We start from the raw sequence: 26,561 nt of genomic DNA, 5'->3' as shown, positions 1-26,561 counted from the left end.
GGAGCAACGGAGGAGGTAACCGGGAGGGCCAGGGAGCGGTGCGGGGCTGACAGGAGGAGGAATGGGTGAGCCTGAAGCCAAATAGTCTGCTCTGCCCTCGCCCTCCACCTATTGGCCCTGACCTCCACTCACCCCGCCTTTGCTGCGTCCGCCCGTCCTGTTGCCGGTGCTGATTTTCCTGTGGCCTCCTGTCCAGGTGATGTCCCCGCCAGGCGGCCGCCATGTTGTCTTTGGTGTTTCTCTGCAGTCGGAGGGTGGTGTCAGACCACCGCTCCCTGCTCTGTGCGCTGCCCCTCGTCCCAGCAGAGCTGTACCCGGTGCTGTTCAGAGCCGCGTTCCTGGATCAGAAGACGCTGGTGCTGCAGGATTTGGTGCAGCGATGGCCGTTCTCTGTACTGAGTCTTCAGAGGCTGCTGCAGAGCGATGAGCGCCATCACCCCGTCCAGATGTACGAGAAGGGCAACAAGCTGTGCGTGCAGACCGTCATCCTGGGCATCATGGCGTACCTGAGGGAAGAGTTGGCCGGGCTGAAAGACCAGCGACCGCCAAGGTGACGTTCTGATATAGGAGGGGGTGACCGCTAAGGTGAGGGTGTGATACAGTAGTATGGGGGTGACTACCACTAAAGTGATGGTCTGATATAGAAGTGTGTGAAACACCGAGGGGCGACCCCTGAGGAGAGGGTCTGCTATAGAGGGGTGTGGGGGGTGACCGGTGAGGGTCTGCTATAGAGGGGGGGTGACTATTGAGGTGAAGGTCTGCTATAGAGGGATGTGGGGGGTGACCACTGAGGTGAGGGTCTGCTTTAGAATTTGGGGGGGGAGCGTGACAGCTTAGGTGAGGGTCTGCTATAGAGTGGTGACCATTGAGGTGAGGGTCTGCTATAGAGGGGGGGTGACTATTGAGGTGAAAGTCTGCTATAGAGGGATGTGGGGGGTGACCACTGAGGTGAGGGTCTGCTATAGAGGGGTGTGGGGGGTGACCGGTGAGGGTCTGCTATAGAGGGGGGGGTGACTATTGAGGTGAAGGTCTGCTATAGAGGGATGTGGGGGGTGACCGGTGAGGGTCTGCTATAGAGGGGGGGGGGGACTATTGAGGTGAAGGTCTGCTATAGAGGGATGTGGGGGGTGACCACTGAGGTGAGGGTCTGCTTTAGAATTTGGGGGGGGGGGAGCGTGACAGCTTAGGTGAGGGTCTGATATAGAGGTGTGAGTGGTGACCATTGAGGTGAGGGTCTGCTATAGAGGGGTGGGGGGTGACCGTTGAGGTGAGGGTCTGCTTTAAAAGTTGGGGGGGTTTGACAGCGTACGTGAGGGTCTGATATAGAGGTGTCTCAGGAGTGACTGTTGAGGTGAGGGTCTGCTGTAGAAGGGTGTGGGGAGTGACTATTGAGGTGCGGGTTTGCTATAGAGGTGTGTGAGGGGTGACTTGAGGTGAGGGTCTGCTATATAGGGGTGGGGGGTGACCACTGAGGTGAGGGTCTGCTATAGAGGGGTGGGGGGTCACTGTTCAGGTGAGGGTCTGCTATAGAGGGGTGTGAGGGTTGACCATTGAGGTGAGGGTCTGCTATAGAGGTGTGTGAGGGGCGACCATTGAGGTGAGGGTCTGCTATAGAGGTGTGACCATTGAGGTGAGGGTCTGCTATAGAGGTGTGTGAGGGGTAACTATTGAGGTGTGGGTCTGCTATAAAGGGGCGACCGATGAGGTGAGGGTTTGCTATAGAGGTGTGTGAGGGGTGACCATTGAGGTGAGGGTCTGCTATAGAGAGGTGGGGGGGTGACTTGAGGTGTGGGTCTGCTATAGAGGGGTGACCATTGAGGTGAGGGTCTGCTATAGAGGTGTGTGAGGGGTGACCATTGAGGTGAGGGTCTGCTATAGAGGTGTGTGAGGGGTGACTATTGAGGTGAGGGTCTGCTATAGAGGTGTGTGAGGGGTGACCATTGAGGTGAGGGTCTGCTATAGAGGTGTGTGAGGGGTGACCATTGAGGTGAGGGTCTGCTATAGAGGGGTGACCATTGAGGTGAGGGTCTGCTATAGATGTGTGTGAGGGGTGACCATTGAGGTGAGGGTCTGCTATAGAGGGGTGACCATTGAGGTGCGGGTCTGCTATAGAGGTGTGTGAGGGGTGACCATTGAGGTGAGGGTCTGCTATAGAGGTGTGTGAGGGGTGACTATTGAGGTGTGGGTCTGCTATAAAGGGGCGACCGATGAGGTGAGGGTCTGGGGGGTGACTGTTGAGGTGAGGGCCTGCCATAGAAGGTTGTGAGAGGCCAGGTGACCACCATTACTCCCCATTCTTTTCCACTCTTCACGCTGTCATGTTTCACCCACAGGAAGCAGCGTCTGCGACTCCTGGACATGATGGGGACCCATGACGACGGGCTGGAGCAGGGCCCCAACACCATGAGTCCCTGGTCCCGCACCGTGGCCCTGGCAAAGTCATGCATCGATATGGCCAGAAGACAAAACGAAGAAAGGACTCAAGCCTCGAAACGCAGGAGAGGACCCGAGGACACGGCGGCCTCCTCTTATAGCGCCGTGTGTGTGGATGTGCGCGTGGATCTGTTTGTGAACAGCACTTCCTACGCTGTCCTGCGGGAGGCGCTGATGCTTGGCTCCTATGGGCCTTTGCGTTTGCAGTGTAGGGACATCCGGGTGGAAGAGCTGTCTCTGCGAAGTACTGTGACTCTGCTGGAGCTTCTGAACCCTGACCACCTCCGACAGATAGACCTGAGGTTCAGTAACCTGGGTCTGCCGGGCCTGAACGCTCTGCTCCCGTCCATGAGGCGCTTCACTCACCTCCTGAGCCTGAAGTTGCCCTACAGCAATATAGACGTGATGCGCCAGGCACCCGCCGCCGACGAGGCCCTGCAGAACTTCACCTCTCAGATATGCCAGCTATCTGCACTCCGGGAGCTCAACCTCGGGGCTTCACGTCTCTCTGGGCGATTATCACAACTGCTCGGGTAATGTATAAAGACGACCAATCAGGAGATAGACGAGACGTCATAAAGAAGTAACCTGCACAGGAGACCCAGACACAAAATACTAATCTACATCCTGTATTATACCCCAGAGCTGCACTCACTATTCTGCTGGTGCAGTCACTGTGTACATACATTACATTACTGATCCTGAGTTACCTCCTGTATCTCTTTTATTATAGAAATATCAAAAACACAATACATAAGACAGACAAAAACAACATTCCAGAAATCAAAAACCACGATACATGAACTAAAATAAACCACACCGACATACAAAAAAAACTTGTGCAAATATGCTAGCTTACGACAGTCCGTCTCTGAACAACATAGTGCAGCATCTCCAGGCTTTGCAGCCTGAGGGACCCCCAGCAGGAACCTCCTAAAAAAAGGAAAACAAACAAAAATCCATTCCTTCACATTCAACCCCATTCACACCTTCACTCATGCTCCCATTCATTCCTATATACAGGATTTAAAGCAGGAAAGTAAACACCTTTTTTTTTTCCTGGCCCACTGCCTTAAACAAAAAAAACAGCCATCTTGGCAGACCCTCAACTACTTCCCTCAACACAGCAAGAAACCCCCCACCCCCGCTTTTTTTTTTTTTGTCTTTTTATATATTTTTTTTTTTTTTTCTTTTCTCCTCCCTTTCCACCACCCACACCACAGGTCCACAAGTTCGTAGCCTTTCCCACACCTAGGTCCATGAAAGTTTATGGCCTCAGAAAAAAAAATACAGCACTTCAGGGTCCAAGAAAGTTTATGGCCCGTCTCTACGTTTCATATTTCACATGGTCCTTGGTGTAGTTCCCAGGCCATCTTCCTTCTCATCTTCGGCCCTTGATTTCTCAGGGTCCTTTCCAAGGTCCAAACTTCCCCCCTCCCCCCCGCAAGAAACCCCCACCCAACCTGACTGTACCCCTTCCCCCTTTCCTAACTATAATATATACATTTTAAAAGCACCATCCTAACATACATACAATACTACATATGCACATACACAAAAGGAACATACTGCACTTGTAATGCACCTAAGATACGACCTGCTTATATAACCAGTGATAATATTACCCAAACAATCAGTATTAACCACATTTCCAAAAACCTTGCCACAGGCCCAAGTTTGGTGCCTGCAAGCCCAATATCCATTAAATTTCATGCTTCCAAAACAAAAAGCTAAAGTGACATGCACCAGCCCAACACCAGGAAAGGAGTTCTGGAGGCCCCATCCCTCACTAACACATTCACCCTGTCCCTCAACAACTAAGACTGTCCCTACTTCTTTCCCTAAAGAAACTGTCCCTATCTGTCCCTACCTGCCCCTACTCTACCTATCTTATCATAACTAACTCTCTATCTGTCCCTCAGTGCCTGTCCCTCCCTGTCCCTATCTGCCCCTATTTCTGTCCCTAACAAACCCAGTGAAACTTATGCTATCCCTACCCTCATTCACACGGAGCTAGCTCTCCCTTGAGTGCGTTTTTAAAAGGAGAGGCCTCTCCAAAGCCAAGAGGCCTTCCTCACACCCAACCTTTCGAACTCCAAAGAACGGACCTTCACCAGGTCACCCAAGATGTTTCCTACCACCTCATCCCTTGGGAGGGTTTTTTTCTGCGTCGAAACTAGGCACCGTGCATTCCAAGTGTAGAACCTAACCACTACACTGACTAGGAATAAAGTGCACGGGTCCCGGCCACCCAGGGATCTAAACGCTCCATAGGCCCACTCAGCGTAGGAGAGGGACGCCAGCCGCGGCCAACGTATGGAAGCACCCACCCTGTTGTAAACCTCTGCATTAAAGGGACAGTGAAGCAGGAAGTGCTCCATGCTTTCCAGCATGTCGCCACATTCCTCACGGGGACAACCCCGATCATCGGATTTCCTGCACTTCAAGTTATCCTTTACATACAGCCTCCCGTGGAAGCAACGCCAGGTCAAGTCCCAAAACTTCATGGGGATCCGCTTAGAATTTAAAAGCCCCAGCCCGACCTCCAGATCCCGGCCTGGGCAATCCTTAAGGGCCAGGGGCTTCTGGAAATGGGTCAACAGGACCCTCCTGTCAAGGCATTGCCTCGACATGGTCCTGATTTCCCACATTCCCAGACCCCACCGGCGGATCACCTTCAGAACCGGGGTAGCGTAAGCCGGGAGATGCCCATGAGGTGTGCGTAGGTCCTTCACCTGCCCTCCTGTCTCCCATTCCTGGAAGAAAGGCCAAAGCCAACCCTTGCAGGAGACTACCCACGGAGGAGCCCTCTCTAGCCAGAGGTTGGAGATGTTAGTCTTAAGAAAGGTGTTTACTAGAAACACCACCGGGTTGACCATACCCAACCCGCCTAGTCTCCTCGTACGGTATGTAACCTCCCTCTTGATTAGGTTAAGCCTATTCCCCCATAATAATTGGAAGAACAGGCTATAGACCCGTGTCCAGAGAGGTTCCGGCAAGATGCACACACTGCCCAGGTATATCAATAAAGGTAGCAGAAAGCCTTTAGCCAGGGCAATCCTTTCCCTCAAGGTTAAAGACCAACCCTTCCATTGGTCCACCTTTTGGGCGGCGATCTTAAGTCTGCCCTCCCAATTTTGCTGGGGGTAATCCCCGGGGCCAAATTCGATGCCTAGAATTTTGGCGGTGGCCTGGGGCCCTGGAAGGGTGTCCGGGAGATCAAACCTGGGATCTCCCCCTCCCAGACAGAGACTTTCACACTTATCCCGGTTGATCATGGACCCGGATGCCTCCAAGTAGCGCACTACCTCCGACATGACCCAATCCGCCTCCCCTCTCGAGGACACGAAAAGGGAAACATCATCGGCGTACGCCACCACCCTCAGAGAGGACCCAGAGCCCGCCTGGTCCATCCCGACTCCCGCCAACGGTCCACGATCTACCCTCCTTAGGGATCGATCGCGTATAAAAGCGGGCTCAGCGGACAGCCCTGACGGACCCCAGAACCCACCTCAAAAGGGCGACCTGACCAACCGTTCACCAGCGGAAAAGTCTCAGCCCCTTGGTACAAGATCTCTAACCATTTTACAAACCGCCCAGGCAGACCATACCTCAAAAGGACAGACCAGAGGTACTCGTGGTTGACCCGGTCAAAGGCCTTCGCTTGATCTAATGACAGCAAGTACCCCTTCCAGTGACCTGCCCTACCCTGCTCCACTGCCTCTCGGACACCGAGCACAGCACTAAAAGTACTGCGGCCTGGAACAGAGCAATGCTGGGCCCCTGAAAGGAGCCGGGGTGCAAACTTCACCAGCCGATTAAACAGCACCTTGGCCAGAACCTTCCGGTCCGTATCGAGAAGCGCTATGGGACGCCAGTTCTCGATACGGGACGGATCCTTACCCTTTGACAGAATAATGAGGGCTGACTTCCTCATTGAGTCGGGAAGAGTGCCCGAGGAGAGACACTCATTAAATACCCCTGTCAAGAGGGGGACCAAGGAGTCCCTAAAAGTCTTATAGAACTCGGATGTTAAGCCATCCGGACCTGGCGATTTCTTGGGCCGAAGCCCATCAATGGCCAGTCTCACTTTCTCTTCCCTGATTTCTTCTGCCAAAACACCAAGAGAGGGATCACCCCCTGGCTCAGGGACGGTTTCAGCCAGGAAAGCCGACATCCCGTCCCGATCCAGATCTTTCTTCTCCAAGAGGTGTGAGTAGAAGGATCTGACCACCTCCAGGATCCCTGATTTGGATCTGTTCAGGGACCCCGTACTGTCGATCAGTCCTGTTACCATCTTACAATTCACTGACATCTTACAGTTTCTGTAAGGGTCGGGCGAGCGGTACTTCCCGAAGTCCCTCTCAAAAACCAAAGATGTGTGCCTATCATACTGACACCTCTTGAGTAAAGATTTCACTCTGGAGATTTCCTCACGGTCACCTCCAGTCGAGACAAGCTGTTCGAGTTTCCTCCCCAGAGCCTGATACAAGCGGTGCCTGTTCAGACTTCTGAGGTTCGAGAGCTGACGGAAGAACCCCGCCACCCGCTTTTTGAAGATCTCCCACCACTCTGACTTACTACTACAGAGATCCAACAGCGGTACCTGGCTCTGAAGAAAATCCTTGAAGGATTGTCTCACCTCCGCTTCTTCCAGCAGGGACAAATTGAGCTTCCACAGCCCTCTTCCCATCCGAGGAGTCTCTGCAACATTCAGAGAAAACAAAATTAGACCGTGATCGGAGAACTCCACCTCAACGGCGGACACAGCAGAAAAGATGGCGTCCTCCTTCAAAAAAAACCTGTCTATTCTAGACCTACAGCTACCCCTATGGTAGGTGAAACCTCCGTGACCTGGGGTGTGCCGGATGTGGACATCCACCAGGCGAGCTTCACTGGCTATGCTATTCAACGCGACGCTATCATAAGCCAGGCGATCTCCGGGACCCCCCCGGTCACGGGACCTCGTAATGGTGTTGAAGTCCCCACCGAAGACCACCTGCCGGCTCGTAAAAAGAAAGGGCTTGATCCTCAGGAAGAGACATTTGCGGTCCCACTTGGACTGCGGGCCGTAGATGTTGATGAGCCGGAGCTCTTGTCCCCTCATGAAGACATCTAGGATCAGGCACCTCCACATTTCCAACTCAGTAACCCGTCGGCATTCAACAGCTGCAGTCTTAAAAAGGACTGCCACCCCGCTATACGGCTCGGCCGCAAGAGACCAGTATGAGGGCCCGCACCTCCACTCCCTCCGTGCTTTATAGACCCCCATGTCTGTTAGTCTGGTCTCTTGCAAGAATAAAACTTCTGCCTCAATCCGGGAGAAAAAATCAAAGGCCGTGAAGCGAGCCGCATCTGACTTTATGCTGGCAACAATAGATGCCAGCGTCAACGGGGCGAGTTCCGCCATCATGGGTGATCAAGTTGGATGGCCAACTTCTTACCACTGCTATCACCTCCACCTGGGGAGGGGTCGGACACCTTCCTTTTCAGGGAAGCTCCCGTTGTGTCCATCCCACCCCCCCCCCCCCCCCCCGGTGTCCTCGCCCCCGGGTTCCAGGTCTGTCCCCCCCCCCAGGAGGAACACTGCCCCCTGAGGGACGGACCCCACCATCCCCCGAAGGACCCTCCGGTGGTACCCCCGGCCCAGCATCCTCGTCTTGCGGCCCATCATCCGAGCCTCCGAGGATGCTGAACCGGTTGGAGAGATCAATCAGAGGGGGGTCAGCGGGCCCTTCCGTGCGCACCCTGGTGGTCGGGGGCGGGGGAGATTTTGAAGGCTTGCCAGCCTTCTTCCCCCCCCCCCCCCCCCCCCCGATTTGTTACGATTGGCACGTTTACTTTTGCCACCCGCTGCTGTAGGCTGCTCCTGGACCTCCTCCTCAACACTTTCATACTGTGAGGACCTGTCCGAGTCAGCCGCTTTATCCTCCCTCTCCATCCTCCTGATCTCCTCTCTCACCACACTCTCCCTCAGGACCTCAGAGGCTTTTGTCACGGGCCTGGAGGGAGGAGCAGGCATCGACCCGGTTGCCCGAGACTTCACCTGCCCCCCACCCCCATGGCGTTTTTCTTGCCTCCGCACATACGCGGGGCCCCTCACCTTGGCATTGCCCTTCCTCACCGGTCCCTCAGCCCCTTCCCCTCCGCCACCACCTGCCACAGCTGCAGGAGCGCCGCCAGAGGTTTCTCCCTCACGGACTCCTCCCGCCGGGCCTGCAGCAGCATTAGAAAAGGAGCGAGGGCAGCGGCTGAGAGGGTGACCTAGGTCACCACACAAGTGACACCGAATGTCTTTACACGAGGCGGCCAGATGACCTACCCCACCACACAAGGCACATTTCTGTACCTTGCAGCTAGCGCTGAAGTGAGTGGGGTCGCCGCACTTGTGGCAGACCTTCGGTTGCCCCTGGTAGAAGACCAGGATCCTGTCCCTTCCCAGGAACGCCGAGGAAGGGATGTGGGTGACCGTGCCGCCGGAAACCTTCAGTTTAACCATGAAGGTCCTGCCCCCCGACCAGATGCCGAATTCGTCCCTGTTCTTTTTGGGGACCTCGGTGACTTCCCCGTAACGGGAAAGCCACGTCATAATGTCCACGCCGGCAAGTGACTCGTTACAAGTGACCACGGTCACTCGCTTGACGGAATTTTGGCGAGACACCGCTTGCGCAACGAAGTCTCGCCATCCGGGCTCTTCCCGCACCAGCTCATAGTTAGACCAGAAGAGCTCAAGCCCCTCTGGCCGCACAAAGCTGACGTCGAAGAAGCGGGACGCCGAAGGATGTATCAGGGCAAAGACGTCATTCGCCCCGAAGCCCATCTTAAGGAGGAGCTCCACCACCTTGCTCCTAGGTGGACAAGCTTCACTGCCCCCCCACCTAAGACGGACCACATTCCTCCTTTGCGGCCCCTGCCCGGCTGTGGGGAGAGACCAAACAGTCCCTCCCTCCCTTTGGTTTTGGAAGGCAGCAAGGCCGTGTCTCTCTATCCAGAAAGACAAGTCCACTGTCCTCCCCTCTACCACTATCGACCTTTCTCCTTTTTTGAGGGCCTCCAGGAAACGGTGGTGCAAAGCGCCGTCCCTGGAGCCCGGAGGCGAGGAGACCCACCCCGAGGACCACCCCGACCCCCAGCCGCGGCCCCCGCATAACTATGTTGGGGTCTTGCGGCCAGGGGGGCAGACGGGCCAGCCCTCCCACCACTACCACCACTTGTGCCAGCACCCTCATTCGTCCTCCCACTCTCCCATTCACTCTTTTATTATTTGCATTCACTCCAGCACACTCACCCACATTCACAGTAGCACTCACTCCCTCATCCATGTCACTCATATCACCATTCACTTCAGCAAACATCTCAAATATGTCCACTCCGCTTTCGTACTCTCACTCGCACAATTGGTGAACATAGCAACATTATTTACATTTTTTACATTTCCCGAACCTGTGTAGTTCCTCTCTTTGCCTGCTGGGGGCCCTGAGCTCTCTTGCTGGGAGCTACTCCAGCTCCTGTCCAGGAGTGCTGCTGCCCCTTTAAATGCCTCAGTGCTGATGACATCATGCACTCTGCCCTGGCTGGGCCTAGGAGCAACAGCAGCTCCTGGTTTCAGCTCCATTTTTTTTTCTTTTGTTGAGTTTTCATTACTCTGGGCAGGGACGGCCACTGGCACCGCTCCCTGCCCTGCACTTTTCTTCACCACCGCCGCCGGCTAGCCAGGGAGCGCCAGAGTCCCCGCACCCTCAGATGAAGGGACCCCGACAACTCCCCGCCAGCTTTTGGGGGCAGCACAGCATTACTTGGAAGGGTGGGTGGGACAAAGGGCAGCGGGCCCGCAGCGGCCACGCCCCCCCCGCCGGTCGCAGCCACCCCAGGCAGAGCCGCGGCCCCCTGCGAGGCCACGGCCCCCCCGGGTGACGCGAGCACAGCGGGCGGAGCCGCGACCGCTGAGGCCACACCCCCCGCCAGTCACAGCCACCACGGGCAAAGCAGCGACCCCTTGCGAGGCCACGCCCCCCCGGGCGACGCAGCGGGTGGGACGACGGCCGAGGATGACATGCCCCCCCCCCGCACGCCACAGCCTTTGCAGGCCGGGCAACACTCGGGGAGGCCACGGACCACCGCCGCCACCCTATGCCCCTATGCCCACCACTTGAGACAGGCAAGGCCGGCCACTCCCCCTCATCGCCCAGCGGCGGCGGAGCCCCCTGCACGGACCCCTTTTTGGGTCGACGTGCCGGAGACCCCGCTCTCACCACAGGCGCCGACATGGGAGCGACCAGCACTTTGCACCGCCTCAGCTGCTGCTTGATGTTCTGTTCGCCCTTCCTAGGCTTCTGGACCCCCACTAGCGATCCAGACTTAGCGGATCCGTACGTGGGGGGTCCAGAAGCCCCAGCACTCGCCGCCGGAGGTGCGGCCCTGGCTGTACCAACTTTACCTGGTGCCAGGCCAGCCCCCCCTGCTACTGAGGGCTGAGCCTGGACACCACCACCACAACCAGCACCGACCTCCATGTCGCTGCCCTGGTCTGAACTGTCACCAGATGCGACAGTCAGGTCACAACGGTCATCTCTCTCCCCGCTCCCTCGCTGCGGACCCACCACAGGGCCCGAGCCGGGGTGGGTAGCGGGTTCCACACAGCGGGACAGAGGGGCCCCGGGAAGAGGAGCAAAAACCAGTTGTTCCTCCACGCCTTCAGAGGCCTTACGCCTGCGCCTCCTGTTTCTCCTCCTCCCGGTTGCCTCATCCTCCTGGCAGACCTCATACCCAAACAACAGCGTACCAAACCGTGCTGGGGATTCAGTCTGCCGTACTTGTTTAACCCCTTAGCGACAGAGCCAGTTTTCAGCTTAATGACCAGGCCAATTTTTACAATTCTGACCACTGTCCCTTTATGAGGTAATAACTCTGGAACGCTTTAATGGATCCTGCTGATTCTGAGATTGTTTTTTCGAGACATATTGTACTTCATGTTAGTGGTAAAATTTCTTCGATAAGTCTTGTGTTTATTTATGAAAAAAACAGAAATATGGCAAAAAAAATTTAAAATTTTGCAATTTTAAAACTTTAAATTTTTATGCCCTTAAATCAGAGAGATGTGTCACATAAATTTCTTAATAAATAACATTTCCCACATGTCTGCTTTACATCAGCACAATTTTGGATGCAAAATTTTTTTTTTGTTAGGAAGTTATAAGGGTTGACCAGCGATTTCTCATTTTTACAACAAAATTTACAAAGCCATTTTTTTTAGGGACCACATCATATTTAAAGTCATTTTGAGGGGTGTACATGACAGAAAATACCCAAAAGTGGCACCATTCTAAAAACTAGACCCCTCAAGGTGCTCAAAACCACATTCAAGAAGTTTATTAACCCTTTAAGTGCTTCACAGGAACGAAAGCAATGTGGATGGAAAAAATTAACATTTAACTTTTTTTTGGAAAAAAATTACTTTAGAACCAATTTTTTTTATTTTCACAAGTGTTAAAAGAGAAAATCAACCACAAAATTTGTTGTACAATTTCTCCTGAATACGCCGATACCCCATATGTGGGGGTAAACCCCTTTTTCAGCACACGGCAGAGCTCGCAAGGGATGGAGCACCGTTTGACTTTTTCAACGCAGAATTGGCTGGAATTAAGATCGGATGCCATGTTGCGTTCGGAGAGCCCTTAATGTGCCTAAACAGTGGAAAACTCCAACAAGTGACCCCATTTTGGAAACTAGACCCATTAAGGAACTTATCTAGATGTGTGGTGAGCACTTTGAACCTTCAAGTGCTTCACAGAAGTTTATAACGTAGAGCCGTGAAAATAAGAAATCCATTTTTTTTCCACAAAAATGATCTTTTCGCACCCAAATTTTTATTTTTACAAGGGTAACAGGAGAAATCATACCCCCACAGTTGTTATGCAATTTGTCCTGAGTACACTGATACCCCATATGTGGGGGGGAACCACTGTTTGGGCGCATGGGAGAGCTCGGAAGGGAAGGAGTGCCATTTTGGAATGCAGACTTTGATGGAATGGTCTGCGGGCATCATGTTGCGTTTGCAGAGCCCCTGATGGGCCTAAACAGTGGAAACCCCCCACAAGTGACCCCATTTTGGAAATTAGACCCCCTAAGGAACTTATCTAGATGTGTGGTGAGCACTTTGAACCCCCAAGCGCGTCACAGAAGTTTATAAACGCAGAGCCGTGAAAATAAAGTCTTTTTTTATTTCCACAAAAGTGATTTTTTAGACCCCAGTTTTTAGACCCCCAAAGTTGGTAAATAGTGGAAACCCCTCAATTCTTGCTCCAACCCTAACCCCAACACACCCCTAACCCTAATCCCTAACCCTAATCCTAGTTCGCCCTTAACCCTAGCCCAACCCTTACCCTAGCCTAGCCCTAACCCTAGCCTAACCCTAGCCTAACCCTTATGGAAAACTGAAAAAAAAAATATTTTTTTTATTTCATCGTGTGCCAGAATAAGGGGGGTGATAAAAGGGGGGGTTATGTACTATTTTTATTATTTTGATCACTATGATCGTTTATCATAGTGATCAAAATAATGAATGGAATCTGCCAGCCGGAGCCAGCAGATTCCCGGCGGGCGCACTGCGCATGCGCCCGCCATTTTCAAGATGGCGGCGCCCATCGGATGACGCCGGCGGGCGCGGGACCACCGGGAGGGGACGGAGGACAAGGGAGAGGTACCGGGAGGGGACCGGGGGGATCGGGGACCCTATTTCTCTATCCTCTGATGTGCGATCACATCAGAGGAAAGAGAAATTAAATGTAAAATCGCGGCTTTTTTTTTTTTTTGCGGTCGCCGTTATAGGGTTAATAACGGCGATCGCAAAAGCGGGGGTCGGTAAAAACCGACCGATTCATGTTCTCTGGGGTCTCGGCTACCCCTGGCAGCCGAGACCCCGGAGAAAATCCAACACTGGGGGGCGCTATTCACTTAAATCACAGCGCCGTGAATTAACGGCGCTGTGGTTTAAGTACCCTTAATTACCGCCGTTAAAAGGCGTATCGGCGGTCGTTAAGGGGTTAAGGATGAGGCAGCCCCCCTCAGAACTACTCCCGCTCCCTCCATCCTCCCCCTCGCTCCCGCTTTCCTCCGCGTTACTGGAGTCCAGCGGGAGGGCCACCTGCTCGGGGGCTATCCCGCTGCATGTTACCTGGCTCACGCTGGTGTCCGCCAGGTCTTCAGGTGGAGGAGGCCCGGATGTGGTGTGGGCGCCATCTTGCTCTTCCTCCTCGCTTTCCTCCACCTGGACGGGGACTCCTGACCCCCCAGGAGACCCACCGGCCATGGCCCTGAACCGGTCCTCGTTCTGCAGCTTCTCCTGGAAGGGGCCGCTGCCGGCCATGATGGTACTTCGCCGGTCCTCCAGGGCCCGAATCTCCCCTTTCAGCCGCTTGACTGTGGCGGTGACCTCCGCTCTCTTTGAGGCAGGGAGCCTGTTTTTACTGATGACCCGGGCTCCCTCCAACTCCCCCCGGAGTCTCCTGAGCTGCTTGCCGGCCTCCTCGTACTCGGAGAGGTGGGCGTGAATGCGGGAGGCGTAGGTGGTAGCTGGCTCTCCCGCAACCTTGGAGCCCCAGATGTTAAGGGGGGGCCCCGCCTCACCTCTGCCGGCTGCTGCACCTCCGGGGGAAGGGCCCGCCACAGCCTTCACTTCAGGGGTCCCGGACCCTGGAGCCTTGCGGCCCCCTGGGGTCCGCTTTTTCCCCATCCCTGGGACTGTCTGGCTGTGCCTTGGGCCTCCTGGTGGTGGATGAGGCCCCCCACCCCCAGCTGGCTTGCCGGAGGGTGGGAGCCAGGGGCACAGCCCCGGCGCTCAGTCCCAGGTAGAGTCCTCTTTCCTGGGAAAGGGGCAGATGGAAAGTCCTTCAGGGAAAAAAAAACCTCCCTTCCCAGAAGCTTAGCAAAACCCTAACCTGCAGAGCTCAGCTGCGACGCTCCTCCTCTTCCTGGGTGTGTCCAGAGCTGCACTCACTATCCTGCTGGTGCAGTCACTGTGTACACACATTACATTACTGATCCTGAGTTCCCTCCTATATTATACTCCAGAGCTGCACTCACTATTCTGCTGGTGCAGTCACTGTGTACACACATTACATTACTGATCCTGAGTTCCCTCTTGTATTATACTCCAGAGCTGCACTCACTATTCTGCTGGTGCAGACACTGTGTACATACATTACATTACTGATCCTGAGTTACATCCTGTATTATACCCCAGAGCTGCACTCACTATTCTGCTGGTGCAGACACTGTGTACATACATTACATTACTGATCCTGAGTTACATCCTGTATTATACCCCAGAGCTGCACTCACTATTCTGCTGGTGCAGTCACTGTGTACATACATTACTGATCCTGAGTAACATCCTGTATTATACCCCAGAGCTGCACTCACTATTCTGCTGGTGCAGTCACTGTGTACATACATTACTGATCCTGAGTAACATCCTGTATTATACTCCAGAGCTGCACTCACTATTCTGCTGGTGCAGTCACTGTGTACATACATTACATTACTGATCCTGAGTTACCTCCTGTATTATACCCCAGAGCTGCACTCACTATTCTGCTGGTGCAGTCACTGTGTACATACATTACATTACTGATCCTGAGTTACCTCCTGTATTATACCCCAGAGCTGCACTCACTATTCTGCTGGTGCAGTCACTGTGTACATACATTACATTACTGATCCTGAGTTACCTCCTGTATTATACCCCAGAGCTGCACTCACTATTCTGCTGGTGCAGTCACTGTGTACATACATTACATTACTGATCCTGAGTTACATCCTGTATTATACTCCAGAGCTGCACTCACTATTCTGCTGGTGCAGTCACTGTGTACATACATTATATTACTGATCCGGAGTTACATCCTGTATTATACCCCAGAGCTGCACTCACTATTCTGCTGGTGCTGTCACTGTGTACATACATTACTAATCCTGAGTTACACCCTGTATAAGGCTGAGTTCACACGTGGCGTTTTTTTCGCGTTTCCGCGGCGGTTTTGACCGCGCGATTTTGCCGCGAAAACGCGAAACATAAGCATCCCATGCATTCCTATGGGATTCCGCAATGCTGTGCTAATGCTGCGTTTTTTACCGCGGCGGAATCGCTTCGCGGTAAAAACCGCAGCATGCTCATTAATTTGCGGAATCGCGGCGATCCCGCACCCATAGGAATGCATTGTTCCGCTTATTTCCCGCATGTGGCTGTGCACACCATGCGGAAAGTAAGCAGAACAATTGCGGATGGTACCCACGGTCCGGAGGGGAGGAGACTGTCCTCTGGGCTTTGGGTACCATATCCCTGTAAAAAATAGAATTTAAAATAAAAAATATTGTTATTCTCACCCTCCGACGTCCCGCGCAGCCTTCCCGCTTCTCTTCACGCTCTCGTTCCCAGTAGTCCTTTGCAAAAATGCCCGCGATGACGTCCGTTCTCGCGGGATCGCGAAGTCTCGCGGTCATTTGCGCGACGTCATCGCGAATTACCGCGAGACGTCGCGATCCCGCGAGAACTGACGTCATCGCGGGCATTTTCGCAAAGGATTACTGGGAACGGCTGCGCAGGACGTCGGAGGGTGAGAATAACACCGTTTTTTATTTTTTTTTTTTACATTCTATCTTTACTATTGATGCCGCATAGGCGGCCTCAGTAGTAAAAAGTTGGTCACACTCGTCAAACACTATGTTTGACGAGTGTGACCAACCTGTCAATCAGTTCTCCAAGCGATGCTACAGATCGCTTGGAAAACGCTAGCATTTTGCAAGCTAAATACGCTTGCAAAATGCTAGTTTTTCCGCGGGAAAATCACGGGAATTTAAAATGCGATTTTCCCGCGGACTGGAATTCCGGAATTCTCGCGGTAATTTCCGCGAGAGTTCCGGTACGTGTGCACTTAGCCTTACACTCCAGAGCTGCACTCACTATTCTGCTGGTGCAGTCACTGTGTACATACATTACTGATCCTGAGTAACATCCTGTATTATACCCCAGAGCTGCACTCACTATTCTGCTGGTGCAGTCACTGTGTACATACATTACTGATCCTGAGTAACATCCTGTATTACACTCCAGAGCTGCACTCACTATTCTGCTGGTGCAGTCACTGTGTACATACATTACTGAACTTGAGTAACATCCTGTATTATACCCCAGAGCTGCACTCACTATTCTGCTGGTGCAGTCACTGTGTACATACATTACTGATCCTGAGTAACATCCTGTATTATACCCCAGAGCTGCACTCACTATTCTGCTGGTGCAGTCACTGTGTACATACATTACTGATCCTGAGTAACATCCTGTATTATACCCCAGAGCTGCACTCACTATTCTGCTGGTGCAGTCACTGTGTACATACATTACTGATCCTGAGTAACATCCTGTATTACACTCCAGAGCTGCACTCACTATTCTGCTGGTGCAGTCACTGTGTACATACATTACTGAACTTGAGTAACATCCTGTATTATACCCCAGAGCTGCACTCACTATTCTGCTGGTGCAGTCACTGTGTACATACATTACTGATCCTGAGTAACATCCTGTATTATACCCCAGAGCTGCACTCACTATTCTGCTGGTGCAGTCACTGTGTACATACATTACTGATCCTGAGTAACATCCTGTATTACACTCCAGAGCTGCACTCACTATTCTGCTGGTGCAGTCACTGTGTACATACATTACTGATCCTGAGTAACATCCTGTATTCTACCCCAGAGCTGCACTCACTATTCTGCTGGTGCAGTCACTGTGTACATACATTACATTACTGATCCTGAGTTACATCCTGTATTATACTCCAGAGCTGCACTCACTATTCTGCTGGTGCTGTCACTGTGTGCATACATTACATTACTGATCCTGAGTTACATCCTGTATTATACTCCAGAGCTGCACTCACTATTCTGCTGGTGCAGTCACTGTGTACATACATTACATTACTGATCCTGAGTTACATCCTGTATTATACTCCAGAGCTGCACTCACTATTCTGCTGGTGCAGTCACTGTGTACATACATTACTGATCCTGAGTAACATCCTGTATTATACCCCAGAGCTGCACTCACTATTCTGCTGGTGCAGTCACTGTGTACATACATTACTGATCCTGAGTTACATCCTGTATTATACCCCAGAGCTGCGCTCACTATTCTGCTGGTGCAGTCACTGTGTACATGCATTACTGATCCTGAGTAACATCCTGTATTATACTCCAGAGCTGCACTCACTATTCTGCTGGGGCAGTCACTGTGTACATACATTACTGATCCTGAGTTACTTCCTGTATTATACCCCAGAGCTGCACTCACTATTCTGCTGGTTGGAATCACTCAGTGAGTTTGTTGCCTTCCTTCTCTGCTTCTCCTCACAGGGGGCTGCGGACACCTCTGGAGAGCCTGGAGCTGGCGTTTTGTTCCCTCCTCCCCGCCGACCTGCACTATCTCTCTCGGAGTATTCATGTCTCTTTTCTCAAGAAGTTGGACTTGAGTGGGCACAACCTGAGTGGCGTTCTCCTCCAGCCGTTCCTGCAGCTCCTTCACTCTGTGTCCACCTCCCTCCTCCACCTGGACATGATGGAGTGTAGGTTGAGTGACTCTGCAATGGCGGCGCTGACCCCGGTGCTCTGCAGCTGTCGCTGCCTGCGCTTCCTCGGGCTGTTCTATAACCCAGTGACTTGTCAGAGCATTAGGACGCTGCTGCTGCGCTCCCTGCACATGGCCGACCTGCAGCTCGTCATCTACACCATCCCGTCCGATTGTTACCTGGACCCTCGGCCTCCAGATGACGTGAGAACGCTCAGTGTGGCCAAAGTTGTTGGTTTTGAGGAAGAAGTGCAGGAGACGCTGATCCGTGCGCAGAGAACGGACATGGTGTGGACCTCCAACCCTGGCGATGCACCGCCCCCCGGGTATCTGAGCGCTTACAGAGATTTCTAACCGCCATTCCCTTGTATGTGCGCCGATGCATCAAGACTTGTGCCAAAAGAAAGCACTTCTCCACAAGCTCCTATGTCCGTGATTCATTGCGTCCCATGTGATTCCTGCGAGTGGTCACTTAAAGGGGTTTTATACGACTAAGGCTAATTTCACATTAGCGTTTTTTGCGCAGCGCATCGTGTGCAATAGAAACGTATGCAAAAAAACGCATCATGCGTTTTTGCATGCATTTGCGTTTTTTATGCGCATTCGTTCTCTAGGGGTTAAAACCAGTGTCTATACACTTTTACTCCAAAAACGCATGCGCACAAAAATGCAGACGAACGCATGTCCCTGCACACGCCTGCATTCCCATAGACTGTAATGTGCTATTTTGTCAGGTTCCATGCGCAAGCTTTTTTACGCCTTTCGGCGGATCCAAAAATGCAACAGGTTGCGTCTGGCGCGCCTAGGCGCACACCTTGAAAAAACGCATGCGCACGCGTGCAAACGCAAGACCATGTGCATGCCATGTTAAACATAGGTACGCATGGACGTGCACGATGCGCTGCGCAAAACAACGCTAATGTGAAACCAGCCTATTACAGATCTGTAACATCATAAATGTTTCCAAATGGTTGTGATTCACTGTCACTGGACGCACCCAACTCCTTTCCCGTCATCGTCACTGTGCGACATCTGCAAAATCGCCGCTCTAAAACAGTCTGACAGCAGCGAGACGCAAACGAGGTCCACAGAGGTTCCTGGTGGCCTGAGAACTGCTGTGGACACGTAGCGCGTCTGAAAACGTAGCATGCGCTGCCTCTTATGATGTCACCACTGCAGCTCATAGACAAAAATAGTTAATAAGTAACATTTCCCACTTGTCTACTTGAGGAGTCGGAGGTTTGGTTTACTGACTCCTTAGCCCTAGTGGGAAAAATTAATAGCTGATCAGCAATTTCTAATTTTTCCAACAAAATTTACCAATCTATTTTGTTGGGGACCAGATCATATTTGAAGGACATTGAGGGGCCTATATGACAGAAAATTCCCCAAATTGTAACCACTAACTCCTCAAGGTGTTCAAAACCACATTGGAGAAGTTTATTAACACTTCAGGTGCTTCACAGGAACTGAAGAAATGCGGAAGGAAAAAAATTAACATTTAACTTTTAACTTTTTTTTTTTTTTAATCACTTTTGACCCACATCTTTTTTTATTTTCACAAGGGTGACAGGAGAAAATGTTACATTTCTCCTGAACATGCCAATACCCTATTTGTGGGGAAAACTACTGTTTGGGCGCATGGGAATGCTCAAAAGTGAAGGAGCACCGCTTGACTTTTTGAATGCAAAATTGTCTGGAATCAGCAGACACCATGTAGCATTTGGAGAGCCCCTGATGTGCCTAAAAAGTGTAAAGCAACCACAATTGGCCCCATTCTGAAAATTAGACCCCTCAGGGAACTTAGTTGTGTGGTCAGCACCCTGAACCCTCAGGTGCTTCACAGAAGTTTACATCAGCGAGCAGTGAAAATAAAGAATCAAATTTTTCCCACATAAATGTTTTTAACCCCATTTTTTCTATTTTCACAAGAGTAACAGGAGAAATTTTACCGTACAATTTGTTGTGCAATTTCTCATGAGTACGGCTATACCTCATATGTGAGGGAATATTACTTTTAAGGCACCATATTAGAGTTCATATTTTGCAGGAATGGTTTGAGGGTGCCATGTCACATTGGCAGAGCCCTTGAGGAGCCAAAACAGCAGAAACCTTTCATAAGTGACCTCAGTTTACAAACTACACTCCCCAATGAATTAATCTAGGGTTGCAGTGATCATATTGACACCATGGGTATGTCACAGAATTTTATACGGTTGGGTGGTGAAGAATATATTAATTATATTTTTACTACTAAAATGTTTTAGCCCTGGATTTTTAATTTTAGGGATATTAGGAAGAAATGGACATCTGTTTGTTGGAAAAATTCCTGCGTGTGCCAATACCCCATAAGTGATCGAAAACTACTTTTCAGACACAGTGCAAAGCTCAGAAGGGAAGTCTCGCCATATGATAGTGCAGATTTTACTGTTATGGTGAGCGGGTGCCAAACTGGAACTGGAGGCTTTTTGCTGAGAAGAGTGGGCAGCTTTACCATCTGAGAAAATAAAGAACCTCATCCACAACTACCACAAAAGACTTCAAGCTGTCTTTGATGTTAGAGGGGGCAATGCACGGTATTAAGAAATGGGTGTAGTGCGAATATACAGTTGTGGCCAAAAGTATTGACACCCCTGCAATTCTGTCAGATAATACTCAGTTTCTTCCTGAAAATGATTGCAAACACAAATTCTTTGGTATTATTATCTTCATTTAATTTGTCTTAAATAAAAAAAAACACAAAAGAGAATGAAGCAAAACATTGATCATTTCACACAAAACTCCAAAAATGGGCCAGACAAAAGTATTGGCACCTTCAGCCTAATACTTGGTTGCACAACCTTTAGCCAAAATAACTGCGACCAACCGCTTCCGGTAACCATCAATGAGTATCTTACAATGCTCTGCTGGAATTTTAGACCATTCTTCTTTGGCAAACTGCTCCAGGTCACTGATATTTGAAGGGCCTTCTCCAAACTGCCATTTTTAGATCTCTCCACAGGTGTTCTATGGGATTCAGGTCTGGACTCATTGCTGGCCACCTTAGAAGTCTCCAGTGCTTTCTCTCAAACCATTTTCTAGTGCTTTTTGAAGTGTGTTTTGGGTCATTGTCCTGCTGGAAGACCCATGACCTCTGAGGGAGACCCAGCTTTCTCACACTGGGACCTACATTATGCTGCAAAATTTGTTGGTAGTCTTCAGACTTCATAATGCCATGCACACGGTCAAGCAGTCCAGTGCCAGAGGCAGCAAAGCAACCCCAAAACATCAGGGAACCTCCACCATGTTTGACTGTAGGGACCGTGATTTTTTCTTTGAATGCCTCTTTTTTTCTCCTGTAAACTCTATGTTGATGCCTTTGCCCAAAAAGCTCTACTTTTGTCTCATGTGACCAGAGAACATTCTTCCAAAACGTTTTAGGCTTTTTCAGGTAAGTTTTGGCAAACTCCAGCCTGACTTTTTTATGTCTCGGGGTAAGAAGTGGGGTCTTCCTGAGTCTCCTACCATACAGTCCCTTTTCATTTAGACGCCGACGGATAGTACGGATTGACACTTGTACCCTCGGACTGCAGGGCAGCTTGAACTTGTTTGGATGTTAGTCGAGGTTCTTTATCCAACATCCGCACAATCTTGCGTTGAAATCTCTTGTCAATTTTTCTTTTCCGTCCACATCTAGGGAGGTTAGCCACAGTGCCATGGGCTTTACACTTCTTGATGACACTGTGCACGGTAGACACAGGAACATTCTGGTCTTTGGAGATGGACTTGTAGCCTTGAGATTGCTCATGCTTCCTCACGATTTGGTTTCTCAAGTCCTCAGACAGTTCTTTGGTCTTCTTTCTTTTCTCCATGCTCAATGTGGTACACACAAGGACACAGGACAGAGGTTGAGTCAACTTTAATCCATGTCAACTGGCTGCAAGTGTGATTTAGTTATTGCCAACACCTGTTAGGGGTAAGTTACAGGTGCTGTTAATTACACAAATTAGAGAAGCATCACAGGATTTTTCGAACAGTGCCAATACTTTTGTCCACCCTCTTTTTTAAGTTTGGTGTGGAATTATAAACTGAGTATTATCTGACAGAATTGCAGGGGTGTCAATATTTTTGGCCACAACTGTAAATATGGCTATTTTGAGTCCATATTGAACCATATAGAATGCCATCTGTATATTACATAGCTGCATTTCTGGTTAGACATTAACAGTTACAGACAGACCATGCTCACAGTGACACGATCTTGAGAACTGTTTCACAAACAGTTCTATGTTTATGTTTGTTGTTTGTCATTGTAAAACTTTACAGTTTACTTAACCTCTGTCTGTGGTGGTTTTATCTGAATCCTTGTGGCTTTTATATTCTAAGGGTTTATGGCCCTGTCTGATGATTCCATGATATCTTAGTTTCATCCAACCTTGAAAGCTGGCCACTTGAAGGGTGGGATGAAACTAGAATTTCATATAAGTGTAAATTACTATTTAAGACCAGAGAAACATTAGACAGAAGCAAAACTGGATACCTGTACACATGTACAGTGTTGATACCTGCATAAGTGGGGACGCCCGTGCAGTGTAGTGAATCTCCCCGGGTTCTCTGTCTTGGTGTTGCTTCTCTGATATTCCAGACAGATGATGTTTAAAAAGCCTCTTGGTGATTGATGATGTGAGTATACTGTATATAGTTAATCTTTATATAATTAATCAAAAGATACATGCAGTCTTTATATGTACTTAACCTTTGTATCTTAAAGTATACAAAAGTGTACGCACTCATACTATTCAATCATACTATTCCTTTAATTTTGTACTTTTGAAATAAAATTGCGTTATATCACAAGCAGTAGCCTTCTTTAAAGCCGTATCTGAACCTTAGTGTTAAAAACTTGGCAATCCATAATTGGCGTAGTCGGCAGGATACGCAGAAGGCTCAGAAGTTAGTTTTTTTATTATTAATATTAACAGGACTCTGTGTGATATTGCATAAAACATGCCTATATTTAAGAAAAAGGTGTATGTGTGTGAGTCTATTGAGATTCCAGGCTCCCTATTATACAGTTAGGTCCATATATATTTGGGCAGAGACAACATTTTTCTAATTTTGGTTCTAGACATTACCACAATGAATTTTAAACAAAACAATTCAGATGCAGTTGAAGTTAAGACTTTCAGCTTTCATTTGAGGGTATCCACATTAACATTGGATGAAGGGTTTAGGAGTTTCAGCTCCTTAACGTGCCAACCTGTTTTTAAAGGGACCAAAAGTAATTGGACAATTGACTCCAAGGCTATTTCATGGACCGGTGTGGGCAATCCCTTCGTTATGTCATTCTCAATTAAGCAAATAAATGGCCTGGAGTTGATTTGAGGTGTGGTGCTTGCATTTGGAAGGTTTGGCTGTGAAGGAAACATGCGGTCAAAGGAGCTCTCCATGCAGGTGAAACAAGCCATCCTTAAGCTGCAAAAACAGAAACAACCCATCCGAGAAATTGCTACATTAGGAGTGGCAAAAATCTACAATTTGGTACATCCTGAGAAAGAAAAAAAGCAATGGTGAACTCATCAATGCAAAAAGACCTGGGCGCCCACGGAAGACAACAGTGGTGGATGATCGCAGAATAATCTCCATGGTGAAGAGAAACTCCTTCACAACAGCCAATCAAGTGACCAACACTCTCCAGGAGGTAGGCGTATCAACATCCAAATCTACCATAAACAGAAGACTGCATGAAAGTAAATACACAGGGTTCACTGCACGGTGTGTTATGAATGGATCACCGAGGAGGAAAACGACCAAGTCACAGAAAACCAGAGAGGTTGGTAACTATGCGGATTGCAGACCCCTGATCCTAACCACACAACAGTAGCTGTGGAGCGTGCCTACGATGATTCTAGACGCCTCGTAACAGCCGGAGGACTAAATAAGCCTAAAGCAAGAAAAGGGGAAATCTAAAACTGCCCCAGAGCAGACCCCAAAGGAATAGACAGCCCCCACGAATGTATTAACGGTGAAACAAGATGAAAACACGAACACATGTAGGAAAATATGTTGAGCAAAAGATGGAGCCCACACTAGCTAGAGAGGAAAGGAAAGATACTGTCTGCAATCACGCCAAAAAACCCTGCAAAAATGTCCAACACTTCTGATAGCAAAAAATACCCTGAAGTCACTAGACTTCACCCACTATATCAGCACTCTGGCCTCTTTTTGCTCTGTTCTCAGAATATGCCAATCTAATAAGGGACAAAAAGCAAACTGGCACATACAGTGACATAAGACTGGAAATTCAGCACAGCCCCAGTCGGGGCTGGCTGACCACACAAAAAACTGAATAGACCAAACCAAATCAAATGAACATTAGCAAAGACAACTTAGCTTGAGAAGGCAGGAACTGAGCTGGAAACTAAGACCTCAGGAGGCAGGAAAAAATCACCAGCATGGGAATAGGGAGTTAGCTGTCTTAAATCCAGTCTGAGACTCCAGATGTCCAATTCTCTTCCTCATTATCAGGTGTCAGGTCTCTGTTAATTAGATCAGCTTCACTACCTCCTGCCACCACCAAAGGGAGCCCGGAAAGAGAACTCACAACTCCTCTGTCAGCACAACCAGCTCCCTCACCAGAAACCAGAGGCAGACCAGAAAATGAGTTCACAACAACGGTACAATCCACTCGCATCAAAATCAAAAGGCTAGACTGGACTTTGCTGAAAAACATCTAAAAAAGCCAGCACAGTTCTGGAAGAACATTCTTTGGGCAGATGAAACCAAGATCAGCCTCTACCAGAATGATGGAAAGAGAAAAGTATGGCGGAGGCGTGGTACAGCTCATGATCCAAAGCATACCACATCATCTGTAAAACACGGCGGAGGCAGTGTGATGGCTTGGGCATGCATGACTGCCAGCGGCACTGGGTCACTAGTGTTTATTGATGATGTGACACAGGACAGAAGCAGCCGAATGATTTCTGAGATATTCAGAGCCATACTGTGTGCTCAGATCCAGCCAAATGCAGCCAAACTGATAGGTCGTCGTTTCATACTACAGATGGACAATGACCCAAAACATAAAGCCAAAGCAACCCAGGAGTTTACTAAAGCAAAGAAGTGGAATATTCTTGAATGGCCAAGTCAGTCACCTGATCTCAACCAATTGAGCATGCATTTCACTTGTTAAAGACTAAACCTCAGACAGAAAGGACCACAAACAAACAGCAACTGAAAACCACCGCAGTGAAGGCCTGGCAGAGCATCAAAAAGGAGGAAAAACAGCGTCTGGTGATGTCCATGAGTTCAAGACTTCAGGCAGTCATTTGTAGCAAAGGGTTTTCAACCAAGTACTAGAAATGAACATTTTATTTACAATTATTTAATCTGTCCAATTACTTTTAGTCCCTTTAAAAACAGGGTGGCACATGTTAAGGAGCTGAAACTCCTAAACCCTTTATCCAATTTTAATGTGGATACCCTCAAATGAAAGCTGAAAGTCTGAACTTCAACTGCATCTGAATTGTTTTGTTTAAAATTCATTGTGGTAATGTCTAGAACCAAAATTAGAAAAATGTTGTCTCTGTCCAAATATATATGGACCTAACTGCATTTTGGAAACCAAGTGGTCGCACGGTGCTGGTTTGGGTGAAGCATGGGACAGATGTCTGAAGGACACTGAACCTGCTGATGTGGCTGCAAGCTTAGAGAAAGTGAAAGTGGAGAAAGGTAAAGAGTTGAGCGCTGTTGGTAGGCGTGGATGGATATTGTCTGCATATTAATGGTGCATCCTCAGATTGGGCCAGGGTTACTAGTGGGGGACCACAGGGTTCTGTATTGGTCCCCTACTATGTAATATATTTATTAATGATCTAGTGGATGGCTTACGCAGTAAAACATCAGTATTTGCAGATGATACAAAACTATGTAAGGTAGTTAACACAAAGGAGGACAGTTTGCAACTACCGACAAATTTGAGTAAATTGGAGAATTGGGCTGAAAAATGGCAAATGAGGTTTAACCCAGATAAGTGTAAGGTTATGCACATGGGAAAGAGAAACAGATGCTACAATTACTTACTAAATGGGAAACTGCTGGGGAAATCAGACAAGGAAAAAGACTTAGGCATCTTAGTCAATAAGAAGCTAAATTGGAGTGCCCAGTGTCAGGCAGCTGCCACCACAGCAAATAGGGTCATGGGATGCATTAGAAGAGGTCTGAGGACACGAGATGAAAACATAATTCTCCCTCGGTACAAATCACTCGTCACACCACACTTGGAGTATTGTGGGCAATTTTGGACGCCAGTGCTCAAGAAAGACATTACTGAACTTGAAAGGGCTCAAAGGCGGGCTACTAAAATTATAAATGGAGTTGGTTCACTACAATACCCAGAAAGGTTATCAAAATTAGGTCTATTTACTCTAGAAAAGAGAAGACTTAGGAGAGACTTAATATATATGTACAAGTATATCAGAGGGCAATACAGAGATCTCTCCAATGAACTGTTTGTACCAAGGAC

General features: G+C 49.6%; 1 protein-coding gene across 1 annotated transcript; it reads left to right on the top strand.

The window, feature by feature from the left end:
• Nucleotides 1–33: 33 nt before the first annotated feature.
• LRRC14 (leucine rich repeat containing 14) lies at nt 34–20,491 on the top strand. Its single transcript, XM_073543224.1, has 3 exons — nt 34–550; nt 2,334–2,966; nt 17,848–20,491. The coding sequence occupies exons 1-3, from the start codon at nt 222–224 to the stop codon at nt 18,410–18,412; spliced, it is 1,527 nt and encodes a 508-aa protein (XP_073399325.1). The 5' UTR covers nt 34–221; the 3' UTR covers nt 18,413–20,491.
• Nucleotides 20,492–26,561: the final 6,070 nt, after the last annotated feature.

The sequence above is a fragment of the Dendrobates tinctorius genome, unplaced genomic scaffold, assembly GCF_039654945.1.
Source record: "Dendrobates tinctorius isolate UK_male_01 unplaced genomic scaffold, ASM3965494v1 ptg000130l, whole genome shotgun sequence".
NCBI classification, from domain to species: domain Eukaryota; kingdom Metazoa; phylum Chordata; class Amphibia; order Anura; family Dendrobatidae; genus Dendrobates; species Dendrobates tinctorius.
Note: the sequence above shows the minus strand (reverse complement) of the source record. Positions and strands in the feature narration are given on the sequence as shown.